The 21,835-nt window shown below is 36.0% G+C and overlaps 1 protein-coding gene across 4 annotated transcripts in view; it reads right to left on the reverse strand.

Moving 5' to 3' along the window:
- Positions 1–323: 323 nt before the first annotated feature.
- The window catches only part of PDE4D (phosphodiesterase 4D), a 330,234-nt gene continuing 308,722 nt past the window's right edge, over positions 324–21,835 (reverse strand). For all 4 annotated transcript variants that reach the window (XM_004422848.3, XM_004422849.3, XM_004422852.3 and 1 more), the window contains 9 exons: positions 17,999–18,092; positions 16,442–16,614; positions 15,748–15,846; positions 14,720–14,884; positions 13,504–13,603; positions 7,873–8,027; positions 6,861–6,983; positions 6,192–6,374; positions 324–5,221 (listed from right to left, as the gene is read on the reverse strand). In XM_004422848.3, the coding sequence (XP_004422905.1) occupies positions 4,805–5,221; positions 6,192–6,374; positions 6,861–6,983; positions 7,873–8,027; positions 13,504–13,603; positions 14,720–14,884; positions 15,748–15,846; positions 16,442–16,614; positions 17,999–18,092 (1,509 nt within the window). In that variant the 3' untranslated portion in view covers positions 324–4,804. The remainder of the gene's footprint in view (positions 5,222–6,191; positions 6,375–6,860; positions 6,984–7,872; positions 8,028–13,503; positions 13,604–14,719; positions 14,885–15,747; positions 15,847–16,441; positions 16,615–17,998; positions 18,093–21,835) is intronic.

The raw sequence follows: 21,835 nt of genomic DNA on the forward strand, positions 1-21,835 counted from the left end.
TATTCAACAAATAATTGCTGAATGTCTGAATAACTTTCAGTATACCAGAATATTCAACGAAACAGATTCGTCCCCTTCCCAAGCCTGTTTAGAAAATGTGCTTAATCTTATAGGCCATCTAAATAATTTTGGCAATTTTTCTTCTGCAGCAAGACTAATCTACATAACTGGTTTCATCTGATTACAAATATCAATACCTTATGATGCCACTATCCTCCTTTCATTTCACTAGAACAATCTTCATTACTCTTGGGAACCTATGCTGACTGAACTACAATTTAAAATGAATAATCTTTTATTTGTAAAAGATCGAGTCATAAACAGGCAGAATCAACCCATGCTTTTATTTTCATTGCATATAAAAATTTCATATGAAGGTATTGATGTACAGTACTATCCCCATGGGCTGTAAGAGAGGCTAAGAAACCACTAAAAGAATCATTATTTGTAATGCTCACACACAATTTACCACTCTGAAAACATATCCAAAGAAATAAAAACAACTAAAATCAATAAGGATGTTTTTTGTAATTATAGTGTCTCCTTTGTACTGTTTAAAACAAAAGTAATCAAATTCCTTTGGGCCAGGGCTGCTAAAATCTACAGTTTGTGTCAAAAAAATAAAATAAAATAATAGCAGGCTCATTTTTCCTAGAAAAAGAATCTCTCTTTTCACTAAGACATGTGTTCTGAGGGCTGGGCAGCAGTGGTAGGAGTTTTCCAAGTCATTCACTGGGGACTTTCCTTAGCTTTCTGGAGCTGGCCATTGTGCAAAGTTAAATTTTAAAATTCTAAAGCAATATAAATTTTGCAGAAACAAATTCTAGAGAATGGTGAATTCTTTATGCTGTGTGAATTGGCATCATATAAAACTTTTGTGTTTAAATGCATGGATTGACATACATAAGAAAATGTGGTTATCTTAAAGAAAAATTCCAGGGTTAAAAATGACCTTTTTCATATTATATATTCTCTTAATGTGACAGAACGCTGCTGAATAAGTGACTAACCAACACGTGTGACCTATGGCCCCAATATCAAACCAAGTTCATTTGCCTATGTGCTTTACAAGTCAAAACAACTTTTATAATCACTGGACAAGAACATATTTTCCCAGGAGTGTTTGAAAGTAGAAAATAATCAAATGTAACTAAGTGAAGTAGCTCCTGAACAGATAGGGAAAATATCATGTATGCAATCCTGCTTCATGGCAAGAAGTACTTAGGAGCTTGTATCTCAAAAGGGTCTCAGAATCATCCAGAGGTTGCCTGTGGTTTTGTAAAATCCAGCTGTTGCCGGAAATCCAAATGATTCAAATCGTGGATGTAAAGTGCCCAGCCTTAGCCCCGCCATTACCTTACTTTCAAATGCAGCAAAACAGAAGAAAATATTGGTTAAAGTTAAGGCACAGCCCTGGGACCAAAGACCTGCAGCTATGTTTTTTAAATTTATATATCTTTATGTATTTAATAGTTTTCTTGAATCTTCCATAAACAAGCTCTAAGGTGACAAGACTATATTACAGGAGAAAAGAAAATGTACAAGGAGTATGTATACACACCATTCATTCTCTCACCAAGAGTTTCCAAATATATCAACACCATCCCATGGTGGGATGATGTTTTAATAAGAACTGATAATTTACAATTAACATTACAGTATGTACATTACAATAAATACATGGTTGTAAACAGACAAACAAGACTGTATTACAGGTAAGGTCATTTGGTGAGAAAAAAATGCATGGCACAAATAATAAATAATGCATTCAAAAATTATCATAAAGCTTTCTGTAAAATCCATTTCATTCAAGTTTTTTTCCTTGTCTGCAATTTGTTCTATCTACATTTTCTTGTGAATTTTAAGTGATGAAAAAGAAAGCAAAATTAAAACAGCATTACTGTGTTCAGTAACTTGCAAGCTGAAATGTACTGGTTTTACGCAAACTTGGACATTTTTTTCCCCATACAGTACCCAGATATTGCATTTTCTTATGGCATTTTAGGAAACGTAAAGCCACTTGTAAAAGGATGTTCTTTTTAAAGCAGTGTATAATCCTGAAGCACACTTGGGCGAGAGAGAAGGAGAGAGAAAGAAGGGAGAGGATAAGCAGATTGTACAGTGTATTAGTCCCCGTCTCTTGGATATTATGCATTTTCTACAATTTGATTGTCCATCAGTGGGTATTTTCATAACACGTGACCATTAAAAACCAACAAAATGAAAAAAAAAAGCCTCTCTTTTTCAGTGCAGTTATAAACCTTTTCAGGTCTGGATTTGTTTGTCACATATTGCTATTTTAATTTTTTTTTTTCATTATTAAGATTCTAGGCACTCTGTGGGGGAAACACCAAGCGTTAGGGAGGGGAGAGAATGAAAATATTTCGGAAAAAGGAATAAACCCTAGATTCTCTGCCTTTTCTTCTAGACTTCCATCAGAGACAAATAAAATTAAAACAGAAACGAGTTTCCAAGTGTTCTTTTAAAATCACTTGGCCAAACATAGGACATTATTTGAAAGATTACTGATTTTCCCAGGGGGAGGAGGGTAAAAATCAGACAATTAATTAGTTGATTGCTATTCTGCTCTGTGTAAAAGATTAGAGCTACATAATTTTCCTATCAAAGCTTCTAAGTATCAGTGGATCTCAGGGGATTGAAATAGGGACTATCTTCAGCTTGGGTCTTTTCCCCGCTGAAGACTTAGTTCTTAGTCCCCAGAAGGCTCCTTGAGACGTACCAAATATAAATGTTTTTCAGGGTTACAACTTGTCTTAACTGTTTTATTTTCCATTTGGTCAGATACTCCCTTAGTCTCTATTTCAATTCTTGAATATCAAAGTGAAAAATGATTATTTGGGCTTCAAACTCTCCACAGAGAAGGTAAAGACTTTATTAAGAGCTGAAATGGGAAGAAAGTCCAAACTAAATAAATGCCCCAAGATGCCAACTGAAGGTAAATACTGGGAATTAATCTCTAAAATTGTAACACAGTTCTTGGTGCTAAATTCAGCTGAGTGATCTCTAATTTTTTATTTAGGTAGAATCTTCTTACCCAACCCAGTATTTTAGGATGGCATTAGATGACCAAACCTCTGTGCCAGTGGCATCATCAACTTCTTTCCTTCCATGTATTTTAAGGAAGTAGTTCTCCTCTACAAGACATGCTTATGGATCAATGATAACTGATAAAGCAATTCCTACAGGTTACATGGCTGTCCATTAAGAAAGAGTAGTTGCTACACTTAAAATCACGTCTCAAGAATTTTCCTCCTATAGTCCTTAATCCCATGGTGAAACCATAGGAACAAAAGAGCATTAGTTGTACTGGTGTACATTAATATATTCTGCTAATATTGTTAAAAATTGCCTAGCTAGCCGTTAACTTTTCTCTGTAAATCAAGAGAGTAACAGCTAGTCATTATATATGGCCTCATGGCAGAAATAAATGCTAACTCTAACTGGATTGTATCTTTCATCAATCAGAATGGTGGTGATATATTTGATAGACCCCATCTAATGAACATGGACAGAGGTTCAAACACACGCTAAATAATAAAGCAGCAGAAGGGGAAAAAGTTTTTCTTACTATAACTGACTGTGAAAACAATAAAAATGAGCATGAAATGTGTGGGTTATTCACATGCACCTGTGAAATGAGGGTCTAATGACACAGCAAAAGGTTATCAGAAGACACTAAGTTGGAAAATATCTAAAAACGACGGCCCGTTTTAGCTACTGGGTATTTATATATCTCTCACTTGCTTCAGACAACACCAGCTGGTGCGTGAGTGTCCATGAGGCTTAAGACACGTTAGACGGAACGCACATCAGAGTATGACTGAACGAATACTCACTTTGCACACTGTGAAGAGAAATGTCAGTGGAGAGCAACTCTGCTTATCTAAAAAGACCCAAACAAAAAGCAAAGTCAAGGAAGACCTACAAAAAGGGCTTCCTGCAACATAAAGTTGGGTTTTGTTTTAAAATGTGGAAGTCATTCGTATATAAAACAATGAATCACTACAAATCAGTTAGTTGCTATGAACTATAAGGTGCAAGTAAATTTCGTAAATTAGATTTATCCAGTGTAGCACAGATTTGTACTGAAAACTTGCAAGTTACTCCTTAGAAAAAAATAACCAGTGGCAGATGAAGTTCTGAACATAGTTTTTTAAATATAATACCTCAATACATTTAATAATAAAAGTAAGCTCTACAAAAAAATCTGTTTTACATATCATACAAAATGTAGAGGTCAGTGAGCTCACTGAACCACACTATTCAGTCATGTATCAGGAAGACTTGAAATTAGAAAATTATGCAATTTCTGTGGCTCATCTTCCTCCTGGTAACAGATTCATGCTGTGTCCTGCTCCTGACCCATTTGTTGCTTCATCCATTAGTTCACTCTGTCTGTGTAATGCCTTCTTTCTGCTGAAAATATTGCATACAAATAAAAAGAAAAACCTCAAATCCTTATCAACTTTTCGGCTGCCTGATGAGCCACACTCTCTTGAAAACATTTTGGAGTCGATTTTCTCTGCTTCATCAGCTCTACCAAGCTGAGATCTTGTTAAAATGCTGTTCGTGAAGACGTCCCCCTTGCTCCGATGACATGGAGGTGAAAAAACTGGTTACAATATTCCTGAGCGCCGGACTGAGTAGTCAAGGTCAGTTTTGTTCAACAAACGTCCTGGCAGATGACAGTGAGGTGTGACCATGGCTGTGGCATGTGACATGCACTTTGGAAACAATTTTTCTACTTAAAAAAAAAAAAAAAGGCGTGAAAGTCTTTGCACTGTTACGTGTCAGGAGAAGGATCTTCTATTGCACAGGCTTCGGGCTGGCTTTCCTCTTCTTCCCCGACTGCCTCCTCCTCCACCTGTTCATCAAGGGGAATTTCAGTGGACTCCGAGTCTTGGGTACAGAGAGTCTTGGAGTCACTGCAGCTAGTGTCTTCTTCCACTTGACTTCCACTGTCCTTTTCAGTGTCTGACTCGCCATCTTCCTCTAAAGTTAGTTCAAACTGGAACTTCTCGGTTTGACCCTGCCGGCCCTCCTCCTGGTCATCAGGCGCTGGGGAGGGGCTCTGAGGAATTGTGCTCTGGTACCATTCACGATTGTCCTCCAAAGTGTCCAAAATGTCCTGGGCGTCAGGGTGGACGAGGTCTGCCCACGTCTCCCAGAGAGGATGGACAATATAGTCTATGAAGCCCACCTAGTTAAAAAAAAATCCGATTTCAGTACAAGATTTGGGACTAAGAAACAATGGAAAAGGTTAACTAGATCCCACAAATACATCTAATTTATATAAATATATATATGACATAATTTACATAAAAATATATAAAATATAACATAGTCTGCAAGTATAACATTGAACAGAAAACTACTAACCTTAGTTTGGTAAAATAGTCACTATTTTAGGCAACAGACCATATAAAAGTGTTGTTATTAGCTGGCGAAAATTAGCTTCTAGAAGTCTTAGTTCAAAAGTACGTTTGTGGGGCTGGCCCGGTGGCGCAAGTGGTTAAGCGCGCACGCTCCGCTGCAGCGGCCCGGGGTGTGCCAGTTCGGATCCCAAGCACGCATGAACGCACTGCTTGGCAAGCCATGCTGTGGCGGTGTCCCATATAAAGTGGAGGAAGATGGGCACGGATGTTAGCCCAGGGCCAGTCTTCCTCAGCAAAAAAGGAGGAGGATTGGCAGATGTTAGCACAGGGCTGATCTCCTCACACACACACACACACACAAAAGAGTACGTTTGTGACATCAAAAATCTCCAGTTGTTACATGGCAGGACTTGGATTGAGGCCCGGACTTTATTTTAGAATAGCCAATTTATAGGTGAATCCAGATAATTGAAACAATGCCATGTACTCTATATGAATTCATATAACTTTATTCAATTATGAATTTAGATAAGTGAAATAATTCTACATATATGAATATACAATACAAATATAGTCATAATTAATGAATATAAAAGAATATATGTATGACTATATAAATGAAAATCATTTAAGAATTAAAGGACTTTTAGCTTATAAACACTGATGTGAAACTGATTTTGTCAAAAACAAAGTAATTTTAAAAAAACAATAAAACTATGTGATGTGTATATAAAGTAATCCAATGTTCAAATGGTAGTTTTGTTCTCTCTGAAAGCTTTATGCTTACTGCCTCACCTGTGACTTTTCCACAGAGGCACTGTGTTTGTCACACATGGGACTTATCTCCATGCCCCGCTCCCTCTCTCGGTCTCCTTGGCGGAAGAACTCCTCCATTACGCGGTCTGTCCACTGGCGGTACAGCTGCAGAGGCTTTGTTGGGTTGCTCAGGTCTGCACAATGCACCATACTCTGAAGGACCTAAAATAGACGAACGCATTCTCTATTCAGCACCAGCTCTTTTTTTTTGTACTAGAAATTCACATCAGATGACTGTGACACTTGAAAATACAAGTAGTGTAAGATTCATTCCAAACAGCTCAACCATGATGTGTCTGTGTGTGGTTCACACTTATATTAATAGTCCCAAATTATGCCACTTCTATCGCATCTAAACATCATAAGAGAAACTGTCTATGTGCATGGTTGATTAAATTCAGAGCTGCTTAAGTGGTTGGTTTTGTGGGATGTTAGCAGTTTTTTTTAAAAACATATGCAAATGAAAAGGCCAATAGGATTTTACCTGGTTAATTCTCAAGATTTAGAATTTGGATAAAAATCCTGCTTATAATTACTAAAATTATAAGTTGGGAGAGAGACCTAAATCTTACCAAAGCTAGACACATAGGCGCGCGCGCACACACACACACACACACACACACACCGGAAATTCAAACAGTGCTTTACCTGAATCCTATCAGAATAATTATCAAGAAGAAGAACTCCAGAACTTGTCACTTTCTTAGTTTCAACCATCGTTTTCAAATCAGCCAGTAGATTCATGTGTTTTGACATGTCTGTTGCAAGTACCTTAAAAGACAAAAATTTTTTCATTAAGTAAAAAAGTCCAGAGGAAAAAAGTTTGAATATGCACATGAAAATATTACACAGAATGTGAGAAGAAATGGAAAACCATTATGTCATCTATTAGTAGTGCATGGAAATTCTTTACCACTTTTTGGGGCAGAATCTTTTCCCCTTTGCTGTCAAGTTTACTGGAAGCCTGTGTAAACATGTGCAATATACAGAAACATGAGGCACTGGCAACCACTCTCATGGTGAAGATAAGGGATGATATCTACACAAACAAGACATCAGCAAAAGTTTTGAAGTTTTTTCCATTCCTTGGAACAGAAAGTGGTTACTAGGCTACGATGAACTGATTCAAGGCTGCTCACAGAATACTTCAGGAACAGAATATTCTAGTTAGTTTTCTTCTTATCCAAGACAGATAATTCCTATCTTTGTAATGTACAAACTTTAACAGGGTAAGTTTTTGATAACCAGAGATATTCCTGTGTCTTGTAATCACTGGAATAATATGCATGGAGACAAGAGTGAAGTCATGGATGTTTCCAAATGGCACTGTCTTCTGACAGAGATTTTTTGAATGGAATAAATCCATTCGAGCTATGGCCAGCACCTTCTGCTTTTGTTAGACATCTTTTTCTGCTTGTCACCAGATTGGAGGAGTTAAGAAAACAAAATTGGAAGGACAGGGGTGAGCCGCCCACATTCTTAACTCCAAACTGCTAGAAGCAGAAAACCTACAGAACATCACTGCCAGCAGCAGGGGCAACTTCTTGAAAATAAAGGGCAACAATAGGTCTTGAAATATACATTTCCTTTTACTCATCTCATATATTTTTTTAAACAACTTGCATCACAGTTCTCTTTTTTGCTTTTATCCGCTACTTACGATGTCAATGACCATTTTCCTTAATGATTGTCTTTGCTTTTTGGTCAAATTCTGGAAAATGTCACAATTTTCTTCCTGAAGCAACTTAAAGCCCACGGCCAAATGATGGTTCTCCAAGACAGAAGAATCATTGTACATCAAGGCAAGTTCAGAATCTTGAAAGAAAGACGAAACGGAAGATTAGCAAAGCCGTTTATTCTACGTTGCTCTTATTTCTTCATATTCTGAGATACTTTGGGTTTAGGAAGCAACTTCCCCTAAACATCTCGGGTGGCCTTACCATTACATGACAACACCTAGGAGGGAATATACTGGTCAATGTAACAGTGGAACGAGCACGGGAAACTTGAGAGTGAATTCTAAAGCTACTGACACGCAGCAAGTCATTTCACTCTGTGGGCCTTGGCCTCCTCTCCTCTAAAGTGAAAGAGGAGTTGGAGCAGATGATCGTGAACCTCCCCTCCAGATATGCCATAGGTAGCTCCCTGAGCTCAGCAGAATATGACGTTATTCTCAATATTTGCAACATGTCCAGAGCATAAGGTGTCATGTTCCTGTTAACTGTGGACCATCTACTCTACATTATATATAATGTAAGGACCATGTGTGTGATTTAGGATTACTAAATCTATACTCAGGGTATAAGAACAGTTTGGAACACATGAACAATATTGGATTTTTTCATGCTCTTACTGATTTTCTTCCATAGTATAGCTTTGAGAGCTGAAGCTTGATTCATTTGTCCATGTCCTTTTCCAAGTACAGTGGCAGTCACCATATACATGTACATTGTCCTTCCCATCCGCATGCTCATGACTTCACACAGAGATGGGTGTTTGGCTGCTTACATAACTCCATGGTGAAGATTTTGCTGCTCACTCACGACTGCCCTGGACTTGTATATTTTAGGCAGCAAGAGATCCTGCCTCTTTTCTAGTTCTGGTAAATAGCAGACCCAGATCTATAAGGTAGTCATTAGAAAAAAAAATTGACTGGTGCTTTTTTCAAGGACTAAGTCACTGTAAAGATTAAAAGCACATGTGTTTGATCTTTTTTTCTGACTAATGGATGGAAAATTTATTTGGAAATATAAATTCTTTTCTAACAAAGAAATACCCAGTAGTACTCAATGACTATTTTAAAGGAGCTAGGAAGGAAAAGAGAGCTTCAAGACATATTTCTACTATGAAATCCTATGATTTTATCAGTACTATAGAAATAGTAATTTACACATCTAAATTTTTGCTCCCAAACTATAGGAACGGAGAGGTCTAGAGTACCAGAGAGTGAATGTGTAATGTATTACTGTCTTTTGTTTTTCTGGATAAAGCAGGAGCGTTCATTTTTAAAAAGGCAGTATCTGGTCAACTCTGACTTTTAAAAAGTCTACAAAAGCCTCTAATTATGAACATTTATCTATAGATGGTTAAACATATAGAAATAAAAATTTTTATACTATATAGGATCTTAGCATATATTGTTATTTCTAAAGTAGAATCGTATTAAATAAATGTGTATTGAAAGAAAAGCATAATGTTTTCTGATTGGAGGAATAATGCCTAATTAATTTATCAGGGTTCTTTTAAGGGAGTAAACATGCATGTAGATAAGGCACATTAATAGAAGAACTGACTCAGGCTTACAAAAACCCGGATTGGTTTATATGCCTCATGAAGAAAGATGAAAGAAATTAAGGCTATTGAGCCTGCAGAAAACAAGATGAGGAGCTGTGACTTTAAGAAAGAGGCTGATCCAAGGCATGGATGTTGTAACAAAGAGTCTGAATTCTACTAGACTTAATGATGGCCTTTCATGCAGGGGGCTGACCAAGAGCCCTAGCCAAGCCTGCCTTGAAAAGGGGTTAGCTCCTGACATTAATTAATTCAAGTACAGACTGGCCAGAAAGGACAAGAAACAATTCCCTATTGGATGGGTGGGCCTTTACTGCCTCTCCAGTCTCCGGGGCTGTTACAGGAAGGTGGTGGTGACTACTGAGTTTTAAATGAACAAATGTTAGTAATTTAAGCAACTGAATCTCAGGATAGTCATTTAACTTTCTACTCTTCTTTAGGACTAAAGGCATGTGGTCACATCTGCAGGGGGAGGTAAGATTCTGCAGCTCCTCAGTAGATTTTCCCCAAAGATACTAATCCATCCTTTCTACACAGATTCCTTGAAGGTTCAGGAATAATCAGACAGTTGCTTTCATACTTTGCTCTAAAGTACAGAAGCACAGAGGAGAAACAATAGTTTACATAATATTTCTGTTGAAACCCTCTCATCTTTAAGACCCAGTACAAGTCACCTCTCCCAGGAAGCCTTTCTTGATTACCCCAGGCAGAATTGCTCACTTTCTCCTGTAAACTCCTATATACTGTGCCACTCATTTGGCATTGATCACATTCCACCTTATTTGTCATTATCTCCGTACAAATCTTAATAGTCCCTCCCAAAGACCTCCCAACCCACTTAGAGACTTAAGACCCTATATAACATTGAAAGTCATTCATTTAATGTGCTTGGTTGTCTGGTTTCTTCTGCGCACTTCTGAACAACATATTTCTCCTTGAAACGGGGAAGGGAAGGGAAGTCGTGGTTTTAACTTAATATCCAGTGGCCAAGGACAAACGATTAAAATTTCTTGGCTCGCTCCCTCAGTTCATTCACTCTCTATGCCCTTAACCTGCGTTATTTCTCTCCCCTGAACTAGCACCATCTCACATCATACATTCACATGTCACCATCTGTCTTTTCTAGCAGAATGCAAGCTCTTCAGAGCCAGGGCACTGTCTTGTTCATCCAGGTATTTCCAGTGTGTAGAGCAATGTTTGGCACAGAAGAAGCTCTCAGTAATTTTTTGTTGAGTGAAATAACAATCTCTGTACTATTTCTACAGAGATAAAGTAAATTTGATAAAAATGAATTTATCCTGATTTTGAAAGTGTTAGAGTCATACAGAAAAATAACATTCTATACATAATCCACAAATATATCTATGGAAAGCTTATTTTAAAATGAGACCAGTGAAATAAAAAAGGTTGTGTACTGGTAGCTAGATCTGTCTCCGCCTTAATACAGTCATGTGCCAGCTAATGACGTTTCGGTCAAGGACACAGCCCGCATATTAAGATGGTGGTCCCACAAGATTAGTACCATTCAGCCTAGATGTATAATAGACTATACCACCTAGGTTTGTAAGTACACTCTATGATGTTTGTACAAAGACGAAATTACCTAACGACACATTTCTCAGCACGTATCCCCACTGTGAAGTGACGTGTGACTGTACAACGAAATGCCTCTGCTCTGGGACTCCAAAAGCCACGTGCTTTACGCATGTGACTGGTATAAGTAAATCTTTTTCCCTAAGCCTTAGGCATCTTTGCTATAAACAAAAATGACTTGTTTTCCAAGTAACATTTAATGCTATATAAACCTTGTACTTTTGAAATTGCTTTATTGTTTCAGAAAATAATGCTGTGAAGTTAAATGCTTTTTTTATAATAAACACCCTCCAGCACATCACATTCAAAACTTGATGTTGCTATTTACACTCGCAGATTTATTTACATGCATTGTCTTTGAAAGAGCCTAAAAAGAATTGTCTTCTTGCCCTCTGAAGTCCCAGACCACTACCCACCCCCAACACCTTCCTTGCCTTTAGCTACAATACTTAAGCAAGCAGCTTAGACAGAGAGAAGAGTTGCTCATTTCTGAGTTTCTCCCATGTATACATGTTATTAAACTTGGTATTATTTTCTCCTGCTAACCTGTCTTGTTGATTATTTGGCCAGTCATAAGAACCTTAAGGGAAAGGGCAGAGGGGGATTCTCCCTCTCTCCCCACAGTCCACAAGAAAGAATAACGGAGCTGGTCCTCATTTTTCTTAAAAAAGTTATCAGCGTACTCCAGTGATTTTATTATCAGTTGTTTTAATTTTTTCTCTCATCTATTCTTAATTCTAATATTATAATAAGGGCACATGCCATATTGTATATAACAGGATGCAAAGAAAACACACCAGTCTGAACTTTTGGTGTTACTAATTTAAAGAAAAAAATGCATATCTTTCTTAAAGGCAAAAATTAAAACAAAAATTTTATGTATTTGTTAAAAATCTATAAAATTAGGAACATATCAAGACATGCATAAACATCAAAATAATAAATCAGGCCAGGCTAACAAAAAGTGCCAGACTACACTGTACCATATGACCTCCTGCTCTTCTCAGAGAGGACACAGTCAACCCTAACCACTGATACAATGTAAACTCATGTTGCAGCAGCTAACGTGTATGGCTATTTATGTGTTAACAGTTACTAATGCTTTGATGTCTCCTGCAAGCACCACATTATAGGTTCTTATAAGGTAGACGGAACATGAAATGTTATCCTGTCTAATCCTGGATAAATAAGTTCATAAACCAAACTTCTAAAACGTGCTTGACTAACCACACGTTTCAGGAAATCCATGACTTTTCCAATCCTCCTATTATATATGAGTGAGTCACTAAAGTGAATCTTGTCATAGGATAGTCCAGAGGCTATTAAAAGATATAAAAATAAATCCAAATAATCCTAAATATCTGAGCTAAATCTCTCTCTCAAAGCAAAGCTATATTTAAATTCTCTCTTTAAATGTGGCTGCAGCAAAAAATGTAGGAAATGAATGGTGAATGCATAGAGACTACTAGAGCTAGATTGCTGTAGGGCATGAGAAGGCTACTGTCCACACATTCAAGGCAAAAAAAGAAAGGCAGATTCTTAATGGATACGGAAAAAAATTTAAGAACTTTGCATTTTATTTTTTTGTATATGAAAGTGAATTTAATCTACTGTGATGGGAGGAAATTAAACAATAGTTCATTTAAATCATTACCAGTTAACTTCAAGTAACAAAAGAATAGAATTTCTGTAAACTCAACCTCTATGCAAAGGCATAGCTCATGTACCACCTAAACGTTCCCTACAGCGGTTTCCTGTGCAGCTGTGTGTCAGAGACGCCCCACATTCGACAGTCTCTACCACTCTTTATATTTCCAAATGTAGCGATGACTTCTTACTAGATGAAATGTCACCAGTGAGAAAAAATTTAATGGTTAAAAATGTTAAATAAAAGCGAAATAAAAAGAGATAGTAAGTAAAAGAGAAGTTCCTATTGCCCTCAGTAGGAGATGTAAAAAGGAAAGAACAGAGCTGGGCCTGGTGGTGGAGGGGGAATGAGTAGTTATAGCCTCTGAGGAGGATTAAATGACAACCCACATGAAGTGAGGAAGGTTTCACATTAATGCTGATAACTTTTTCTTTTTTTATTTAGAACTTCAGGGGTAACACAACTATCTAAATCTTTCTGCAAACTTTCACTTTTGGATTACCCTTTGTTTACCAACACGGCAATATATTATTTCTAGAGAAGTACCGGAAGGCATGTTTTTCAAACATCATTATGTCTCACGGGGACACAACAATTTTTTAGAGCTAAATTACATTAACAGACACTCTCATTAAAATGCATATTTACACAGCTCAAAGAACATTAGGGCTCTGGAAACACCCCAACTTTATAAAGACCCTCAGTCATTCTAACACGTACAGAGGAAAATTTTTTTCTGCAAAAATAAACTTCACTTACTTGTATTGATCAGAAACTGATTTGACACACCAGGATGATCTACATCATGTATTGCACTAGCAAAAATTGCTGCAAGAATCTCCAAATCTGTAAACACAGCCTAGAAAATGAGACCATATAGATAACATTACTGTTTTATAATAATATGAATTAAAGGTATATACAAATGGGAAATTACTGCCCAGAATTTCTCATGAACCTTTTAAGTGCAATTTTAGAGAAAATATTTTATCTAATTTAATTGTAACTCATGATCAAACCTTTTCCATTGGTTATATTTTTAAAAATATTACAAAAGGAGTGTCTGAAATTCTTTTTAAAGAAAATAAGAGCTTATTTTAAAAGTATTTGCGATGTTTAAGGATATTCTGAAAATGTACATACAATTAATGACATGAACAATTATTTTCTTTTCTTTCATTCAATTTAGGGACTCTCAACCTTAGCAGAATTGACATTTGGGGCCAGATAACTCTGTTGTGGGAAGATATCCTGTGCATTGCAGGATTTTTAGCAGTATCCCTGGCCTCTACCCACGAGATGCCAGTAGCATGTACCTCCCAGTTGTGACCCAAAAAATGCCTCCACAAACTGCCAAATGTCTCTGTGAGGGTGGGGGTGGGGTAGGAGGAAAAGGGAGGAACATTCCCAGTGAGAACCACGCACTCAAATGATGAGGATTAACACAATTTTATAATGAAAACAATCTGAACTATAAAATATATTAGCAAAAGAGAATCTTTCCCCCAAACAATTAAGGAAATCAAATTGCTTTAATAAACATTTAATGGAACAACTTCTTAGGATTTGGTAAAGTTAAAGAAGTGTTTCCTTCTAATAAATTCTATGAAAAATATCAACGCATTGCTTATATTTTATAAAATAATCATCCTTTAAACTATAAATGCAAATGCCATCAGACTAAATTCCAAAAAAACTAACTAACCAAAACTGAATAAGCCAAATGTACTTTATGGAATGTCCACTAGATCATTTCAAAGAAGCAGTATCATAAACAGATGAATCCCTAAATCTTTGATCAACTTGCACAGACAAAATTCATCAAAGACTCAACCGTTTATTTAGCACAACAACATTTTTCCTATATAACATATTTCCAATGAAGCCAATTATTTTCTGCACTTCAGTATACAAATTTAAAAGACCTTTATGAGTGGCAAGTTAGTGTTCTTGAAGTTTTAGAAACCGGATTTACCTCCAAAGCAGGCGTAGATAACAGCACGTGCGTCGACTGCACAACGTCCGCGGCATGAATATTGTTGTGGTAGGCCACGTCTGCGTGGTAATGGTCTTCCAGGGTCATAAGGTACGTGATTAAAGTGTCTACTGGAATTTTAAATGTTTTTAATAAATCCCGTTCCTGTAGGAAAAGAAGTCCTCTTAACATTTGGTCCTTATATAGAAAGATTTTCCATAGAGTGTGTTAATATAAAAATCACCCCCAGTATTGCCTGTGGATAACCCAGAAATGGAAGCAGCACTCTCACAGTGTCTAGTGAGGACAATGGAAACCTTTGGGAAGATCCAGGGACCTCAGGGACAAAACCAGAGTTGAGTTGTCCTTCTGGAGCCCAGCAGTGCTTTCCTCAAGAAGTATGGTGTCAGGAATGAGCTGCCAACTATAAAAGTGTCCGTGTCCCAGGATCACAAGGGCGGCTTCAGTCCACCACCACTGACTCAGCCACTGGACGACACCAACTGAAACTCAACATTCTCCCTGGGGATGGAATCTGCCATTCCACTCCTAGGGTATCTACAGCCTCAACTCCTCATTTAAAGCCTAACCCTGAGCCGGGCAAAAGCTTAAGAGTGAGAAATCTATATGGAGAAGAGAGCAGTACTCAAAACAGTGATCGAAGAAATTACATTCTACGGTTAGTCAGCAAGGGGCTTATTCATTTTTTAAAGTTCGCACTCTATTCTCTCTGTGAGTCAGGGTCATGAGGGTGATTTTTAAACTATTATTTTAATGAATTGCTTCTATTTTTCTACATCGTATCTTTCTCTGAAATGGAAAAAAATAAAATTTGTTTATTTGTGGTTTACCCACACTCCAACCTTTCTGTATTGTTATCTGTCCCTTGGTAAAGGGGCAAATAAGAAAAAGTATCAAAATAAGCAAAAGAGGGTGAGTGATAAAGAAGACAAAATGCATGCACAATTCACAGACTGGACATTCAAGTCACCAAATAAAAGAAGGGTGATAGAACTTGACCACATTACCTGAAAAATGGTGTGCATGATAACAGTCAAAGGCCGGTTACCAGACAACTCTGCTATTCTGAAAACATGAAGACCCCATTTGTTAACATCTTCTAGTTCCTAGGGTTAAAGAAAGATAGCAAAATTTAGAATGTGGACATAGAGCACAAAACAATGAACACAGTCATTTTAAAACTACTGACCTTAATGAAAAGATTGTTAGATTAAAAAAAAAATGACATTTTAAATGTAATGGATGTACCATGTAAGTACAGGCAAACCTTAGGCAAATTCACTTATACTGAAAACTGAATAGTATTGCTAACCTTATTAGCAATACTATTAGCAATGCCTTTGACAATATAACATATTTACATACTTTCAATATCAACCTCAAAAAATTTCTTCAATAGATAAAACCTATTCACAAAAACCTTAACTATTCTCCCAAAATCCAGAAAATACACTAGATTTCTAACTCTTTAAGGTCAAATATAGACGTAAAAAAGTAAAGATACACCAAACCACTTGTCTAAATCCACATATTAGTAAAACCCAAATAATTTAGAAAGAGCTCTATAAAGTGCTTTCCCATCTTAAAAAAAAAAAAACCCACAAATTAATGAACTTGTTCATCTATTTAAAGAGAGGAAATCAAATTTCATTAAAATGCATCCCTGCATATTTATGATCAAGATCCTTGAAATCATCTTACCTTGGCAAGGACGTCTTCTTGTTCAGTTTTAACCCCAAACCTTGGGATGCTTGAATTAGTCAAACTGGAACTGTGCATCAACTTCTTGACCCCACTGATCTGAGACATTGGCCTTTTCTTTTTCTCCTTTTCCTTCTGAGTTGGAGAGGGAATTTCCACTTCATGTTGCTTATCTTTAAAAATTTAGAAAATGTTTACATTTACTATTAATTCTACCTACTTTTTTTTTTAATCATAACATGCATAACTGGACAGGTTTTAATCTATCATTATAGATTCCAGGAAATGTTTCCAAGCAAAACTCCTTTTAGAGAAGCTATGTATTTATAATTTGATGTGGACTTAATATGATACCCTCAAACACAAAATTAAGCAAATAAATCCCATTGCAAAATAATTAACAACAAATGTATTCACTGGTTACTTCTTTGATAGAATGTCCTAATAAAAATTTTTTGCAAGACTTATCATGATAGCAGACTTGGAAAAAGCAAAACACACTGGTTATTTCCACTGTTTATCAACTCCATTCCCATTTGAAATTCACTTACTGGCTTGAAAACTGCTCTTGCCAACTAAGGACTCCAGTTTCAACACCCACTTTGAAACAGTAGAAACTTCATACACAAATATCATAAAAACAGCAGTGTGAGAACCTAACAGCTTCTGAACTGGGTCATATTGTGGGAATACAAGCAGCATATCTGAATGACTGACTGTTTTTGCTATTTTCTATTGTCTATACTACAGCAAGATAAGAGTTAAGATGTAACAAGGGGAGTACAGAGAATCTCCAATATTACCTGATAAGAAAATGTCAGATTTAATTGTTGTTTTCAAATAAAAGACATAAGCTGTATCAGGACATTCATCCACTAATTCAAGGCAGTGAGCTCCTCTAACTCATCCTTGCGCGTGGTACATGTTCAATAAATCTCTATTTAGTGAATGTGCTAATTAGACATTACAGCAATTTTGTTTTGAAAGTAAATTCAAATCAAGGACATGTTCAAGTTACTGACTTTCACTTATTGCATTTTCTGTGTATGGGAAGTGGAGTGGTGTTCTTCTAGTACAGCACACTCTCAGCTATCAGCAATCTTTTCTTGAGCAACTGTATTGTATCTCCCTCACCAGTTTACAAAGTGTGGTGTCCATCAGACTATCAACTCATTGAGGGCAGGGACCATTTCTAACGTATCACTAAATACCTAGTGCTCAGCAATGGCTTGCCTTTAACAAGAATTTGTCAAGTGCATGCAAAGGTCTCTCTATAAAATGCATTTTACAGTTTGGTACTTTGGAAAAACTGGCAATATACAACTTTAATTCAGAGAATCCCTAAAGTCCCAAATGAAACTAAAAGATTAAAAAAATGCACTTTTTTTATAACCTTAGATTCTGAAGCTTAGAGGCTCAATTTATTATGATGAATGAAAACAAACGGAATTTCTAACACTTGTTTGATTTCCAAAATGAGTTGGTGCCCTAATCCACCTCCAAAAACAAACAACTCAAAAGAAAATTTTAAAATTGCATTTAAATTGTTATTCTCACCTAAGAATGTGTTTGATATATACTCTGACACTTGATTTCCAGACCGACTCATTTCAGAGAGATGGGTGAGCTCCCGATTAAGCATCCTTTTAAACTGAAAAACAGAAAGATAAAATGAAATAAGAGAAGAGGAAAATTTAAGTGAGATAACATAAGTATACCCTAAGATATAGAAAATATGCCCAAAGAACTTTTAAATTGTCCTGACAATTTAGATCAGTGCCATCCAATAGAACTTTCTGCAATGATGGAAAAATTCTATAATCTGTGCAATCCATTACAGTAGCCACTAGCCATACATGGTGGCTATTAAGCACTGGAAATGTGGCTAGTGCAAATAAGGAGCTCAATTTTGAATTTTATTTAATTTTAATTAATTTAAATTTAAATAGCCCACATGTGGCTAATGGCTATCATATTGGACAGCAGAATTAGATATTCAAGGACATTAATTAAGGAGAAAAAAGGGTGTGAAAAAATTAGGGTGCATTATTAGTATTTACAAAAGAAAAAATAGTAATTTATAGGTACACAAAAGTACTGCCACACAATAAAACACGGTATATTTTATCAATTAATTTGTCATTAGCAGAAATGAATACTGGTCAGGAGTTAAAATGCAGTCTTTTACCCCAAAGCAAAACTGAATATATTTACTTGAGTACTCTTCCAGAACTATGGAAAAATAAAATATTTGAATAGATACTGTATAACTTTTCCTTTTTAAAGTGTTTTCCAAGTTGGGAGTATAAAATTTATTGGTTCTCCGCATTCGCAGAACTTACCAATCCATTTCCCTGAGTCACATAAATACAAGACAGCTCAATTTTAAATACTCTACTTCATTACTTCATAATTTATTTTACTGATGCCATGGTGCCTGTTTTATCCAAAGAAACACTGGAATTAACCTACCACCACCACATGGCATTACCAAAATCCAGAATTCTCAAAGACGTTATGCTTTCCCATCCATCAACTGTTTCTTGATGTGTCTTCCTTTGCCTCCCAAAACAGCCCCAATAAGCCTTTTAATGCACCATCACATTTCTCTTAACATACAGATGATACATTTCTTCCATACATAAAGTAACCACTATTAGATACCTGATCAAAAAAAGTCACATTTTACTCTAATATTTAGTAGCCTTTAAAATTTTGAATTTCACCATAAATTGTCATTTAAGTCTAGGGGAAAGACAGTAGTGAATTTCTCACTTACTAACGTTTGAAATGTAATTCTAAGTATTTAATTAGGTTATTAGAATTTTTTAAAAACCTTCCTTTTTGCATAATTCATACCAAGGTGTTCTAACTCAAGATAATTTGGCAAATCACTTCCAAAGTCAATCTTATTGACCATCTAGATTAGGTATAAGAATTTATCACCACAAAGCACTGAGGGAGATCAATAATAACATCTCAATAGGCTCAATAATAACATCTCATTTCTTGTTGGATACAAGAAATGCATATTAGCACTTTCCTGCAACCAAAACTGAAGAACTGGCCCTAACCAATACAAATTCTTCTGGTTGTTAACTTACAGGTCTAGGAAGCTTACTCTCAAACTTAGGAACACAAATTTCACTTTCTTTGTTCACGTATTTTTTTCATAACTCTTCTCTGATTATAAAATGCATGTGTAATACAGAAACTCTAGAAAGCTATATGGAAAAAAATTTGAAAGCATGTATATATCCCCACTGCTCAGAGATAACTATAATAATTAGCTATATTTCCTTTATGCCTTTTTTTTTTTTACATTTGTATGTATATTTTTTAAATTGACATCATGCAGTATACAAAACATGGGTTGCTGCTTTTTTTCACTCAGCATTATATATTATGATCCACTGGGGAAAAAAAATAAAATTGGAGGCCTTCTAAGAACATTCATGAGGACATTTACAATAGTGTTCATGACATTTTCCATCCTTTTATAAAGTTATATTTTCTTAAGTAAGTTATCAACTAATTAAATGAGCTAAGAGAAAGTGTCTTGTATTTAGCCTGGCACACAGCAGGTGCTCAACAATTATTTGAGTTCTTTCTATCTCCCAGTTCCCTGGGCTTTTTATAGAGATAGCTGATTTTTATCATTGCAGAGTAAAAGATGGAAGATCTGACTATAGTTATGCCCATAAAAATACATATCCAAATATCTAGCTCCCCATCCATGCCCCAAAATAATTTAGGATATTATTCATACAGGAACTGGTCACCACGCTTCAAAAATATAATGATCATACCATGCATTAGGCCCAAAGGTAAGTAAATCCTTGTTTAACAAATGAAATTTTCTCTTGGAAAAATCTACTCTTTAGGCAAAACGAGTTCAAAAGAGAGTCTGCTAAACATTTTAAACATATATTTAATGAAATATCTCTTTGATCTAAAATTATCTGTGTTACACAAGTATATGGCAAGATCTTCCTCGTACCAGGTTGCTTACAAGTTAGAAGGTAGCTCTAGAAAAACTGGGTCCCTATCTAACTTTTCCAATTGGGTCCCCCTCCCCCCAAAGCTTGCATCATTTTTCAGTTACACTGAAAAAAACGCATGAAGGGCAAGTGGACAGTGGTTCCTGTATGGACTGCAAAGAGACTAGGAGTGGCTGATTATTTTTGCATCACATGCATATATTCCCAGACTACTCTTCTGCCTTTGTTTGAAACCCAAAAGCGTAGGGTGGAGAAACCCTTCATCACACACCCATCTCCCTACCATGGCTTGTGAGGTGTTCTAGGGAAGTCAACATTTCCTTTTAACACAATCACAAGAGACAATATTTTAAGCAGTCCTCTTTCTTCCCAAGTTTCGGGAAAGGGTGTGGGAGAGTTCCTAAAGGCAATTTTCAGAGTCAATTAAGTTACAACAAAAGGGCATTTTATAAAAGGAATTAAAATTGCTTCCCTTTTTTGCTATTGATATAAAACTTTCAGTCCAGGTAAGCTAAATTAATAACCACAAAAATTACCATCAGTGCTTTCTCAACTGGTAGTTGATCTTACAATTTGGTCTTGGGATGTACAGCTGGATGTACTAAAGAACAATAAACTACACTATTCAACACTCATTTCTAAATGTAAGTGGAATTTCTCTCATGTTAAGATAACTGCATACCATTTATTAGAATAACTATATAAAATTACCACGAGGGGGAAAACGATTAGAAAAGGTAATAAAATGCATTTTTCCTAGAACACTGTTACAGTTCTCAATTTACAGATTTAGAAGAGATAAAATATAGAACTGCTGTTCAAATGAACTAGCTGCAAAATGCAGAACAATTTAATTGAGCATTTAGATAATTTTAAAAGTAACCTCTAAATAGTTTCTGTTGATAAGTTATTCTCATTGTTTCTGGTCTAAATAGTATGAAATAATATATAGAATTATTGTTGCAACAAAGAAAAAAGGAGGAAGACTTCTAAGAGAATGCTTTCAAATCCTTTGTTCTCATTATGCATCAGAACGTCTGTCTGCAGCATTTAAAGCATAAAGGAAAGTGAAAATGCAGTTGAATTAAATGCTGTATTTTGCTTTTTAAACTCCAGTTTTCCAATTTATGTTCTACATTTAAGACTGTTGAGGAAACAAAAATAATAAAACAAAATTAAAGTATTCTTAAATTTAATCTGTGTACTTCTGCATACATGCCAGTGTGCTCCTGAGTACATTATATATCCTCCTAGTATACAATTAAGAAGGTGGTAATAGTCAAACATTAAGAAAATGCTTATCCACCTCCCCCCAACCAATATTCTGCTAAAAATCGTTTGAATATGCTGTATTGTGACCCTACAAGTTTGGTAGATACCAGCATTAAAAGCT

This window comes from Ceratotherium simum, chromosome 18 (assembly GCF_057802395.1).
Source record: "Ceratotherium simum simum isolate JZ-2026a chromosome 18, ASM5780239v1, whole genome shotgun sequence".
Classification (NCBI taxonomy): Eukaryota; Metazoa; Chordata; class Mammalia; order Perissodactyla; family Rhinocerotidae; genus Ceratotherium; species Ceratotherium simum.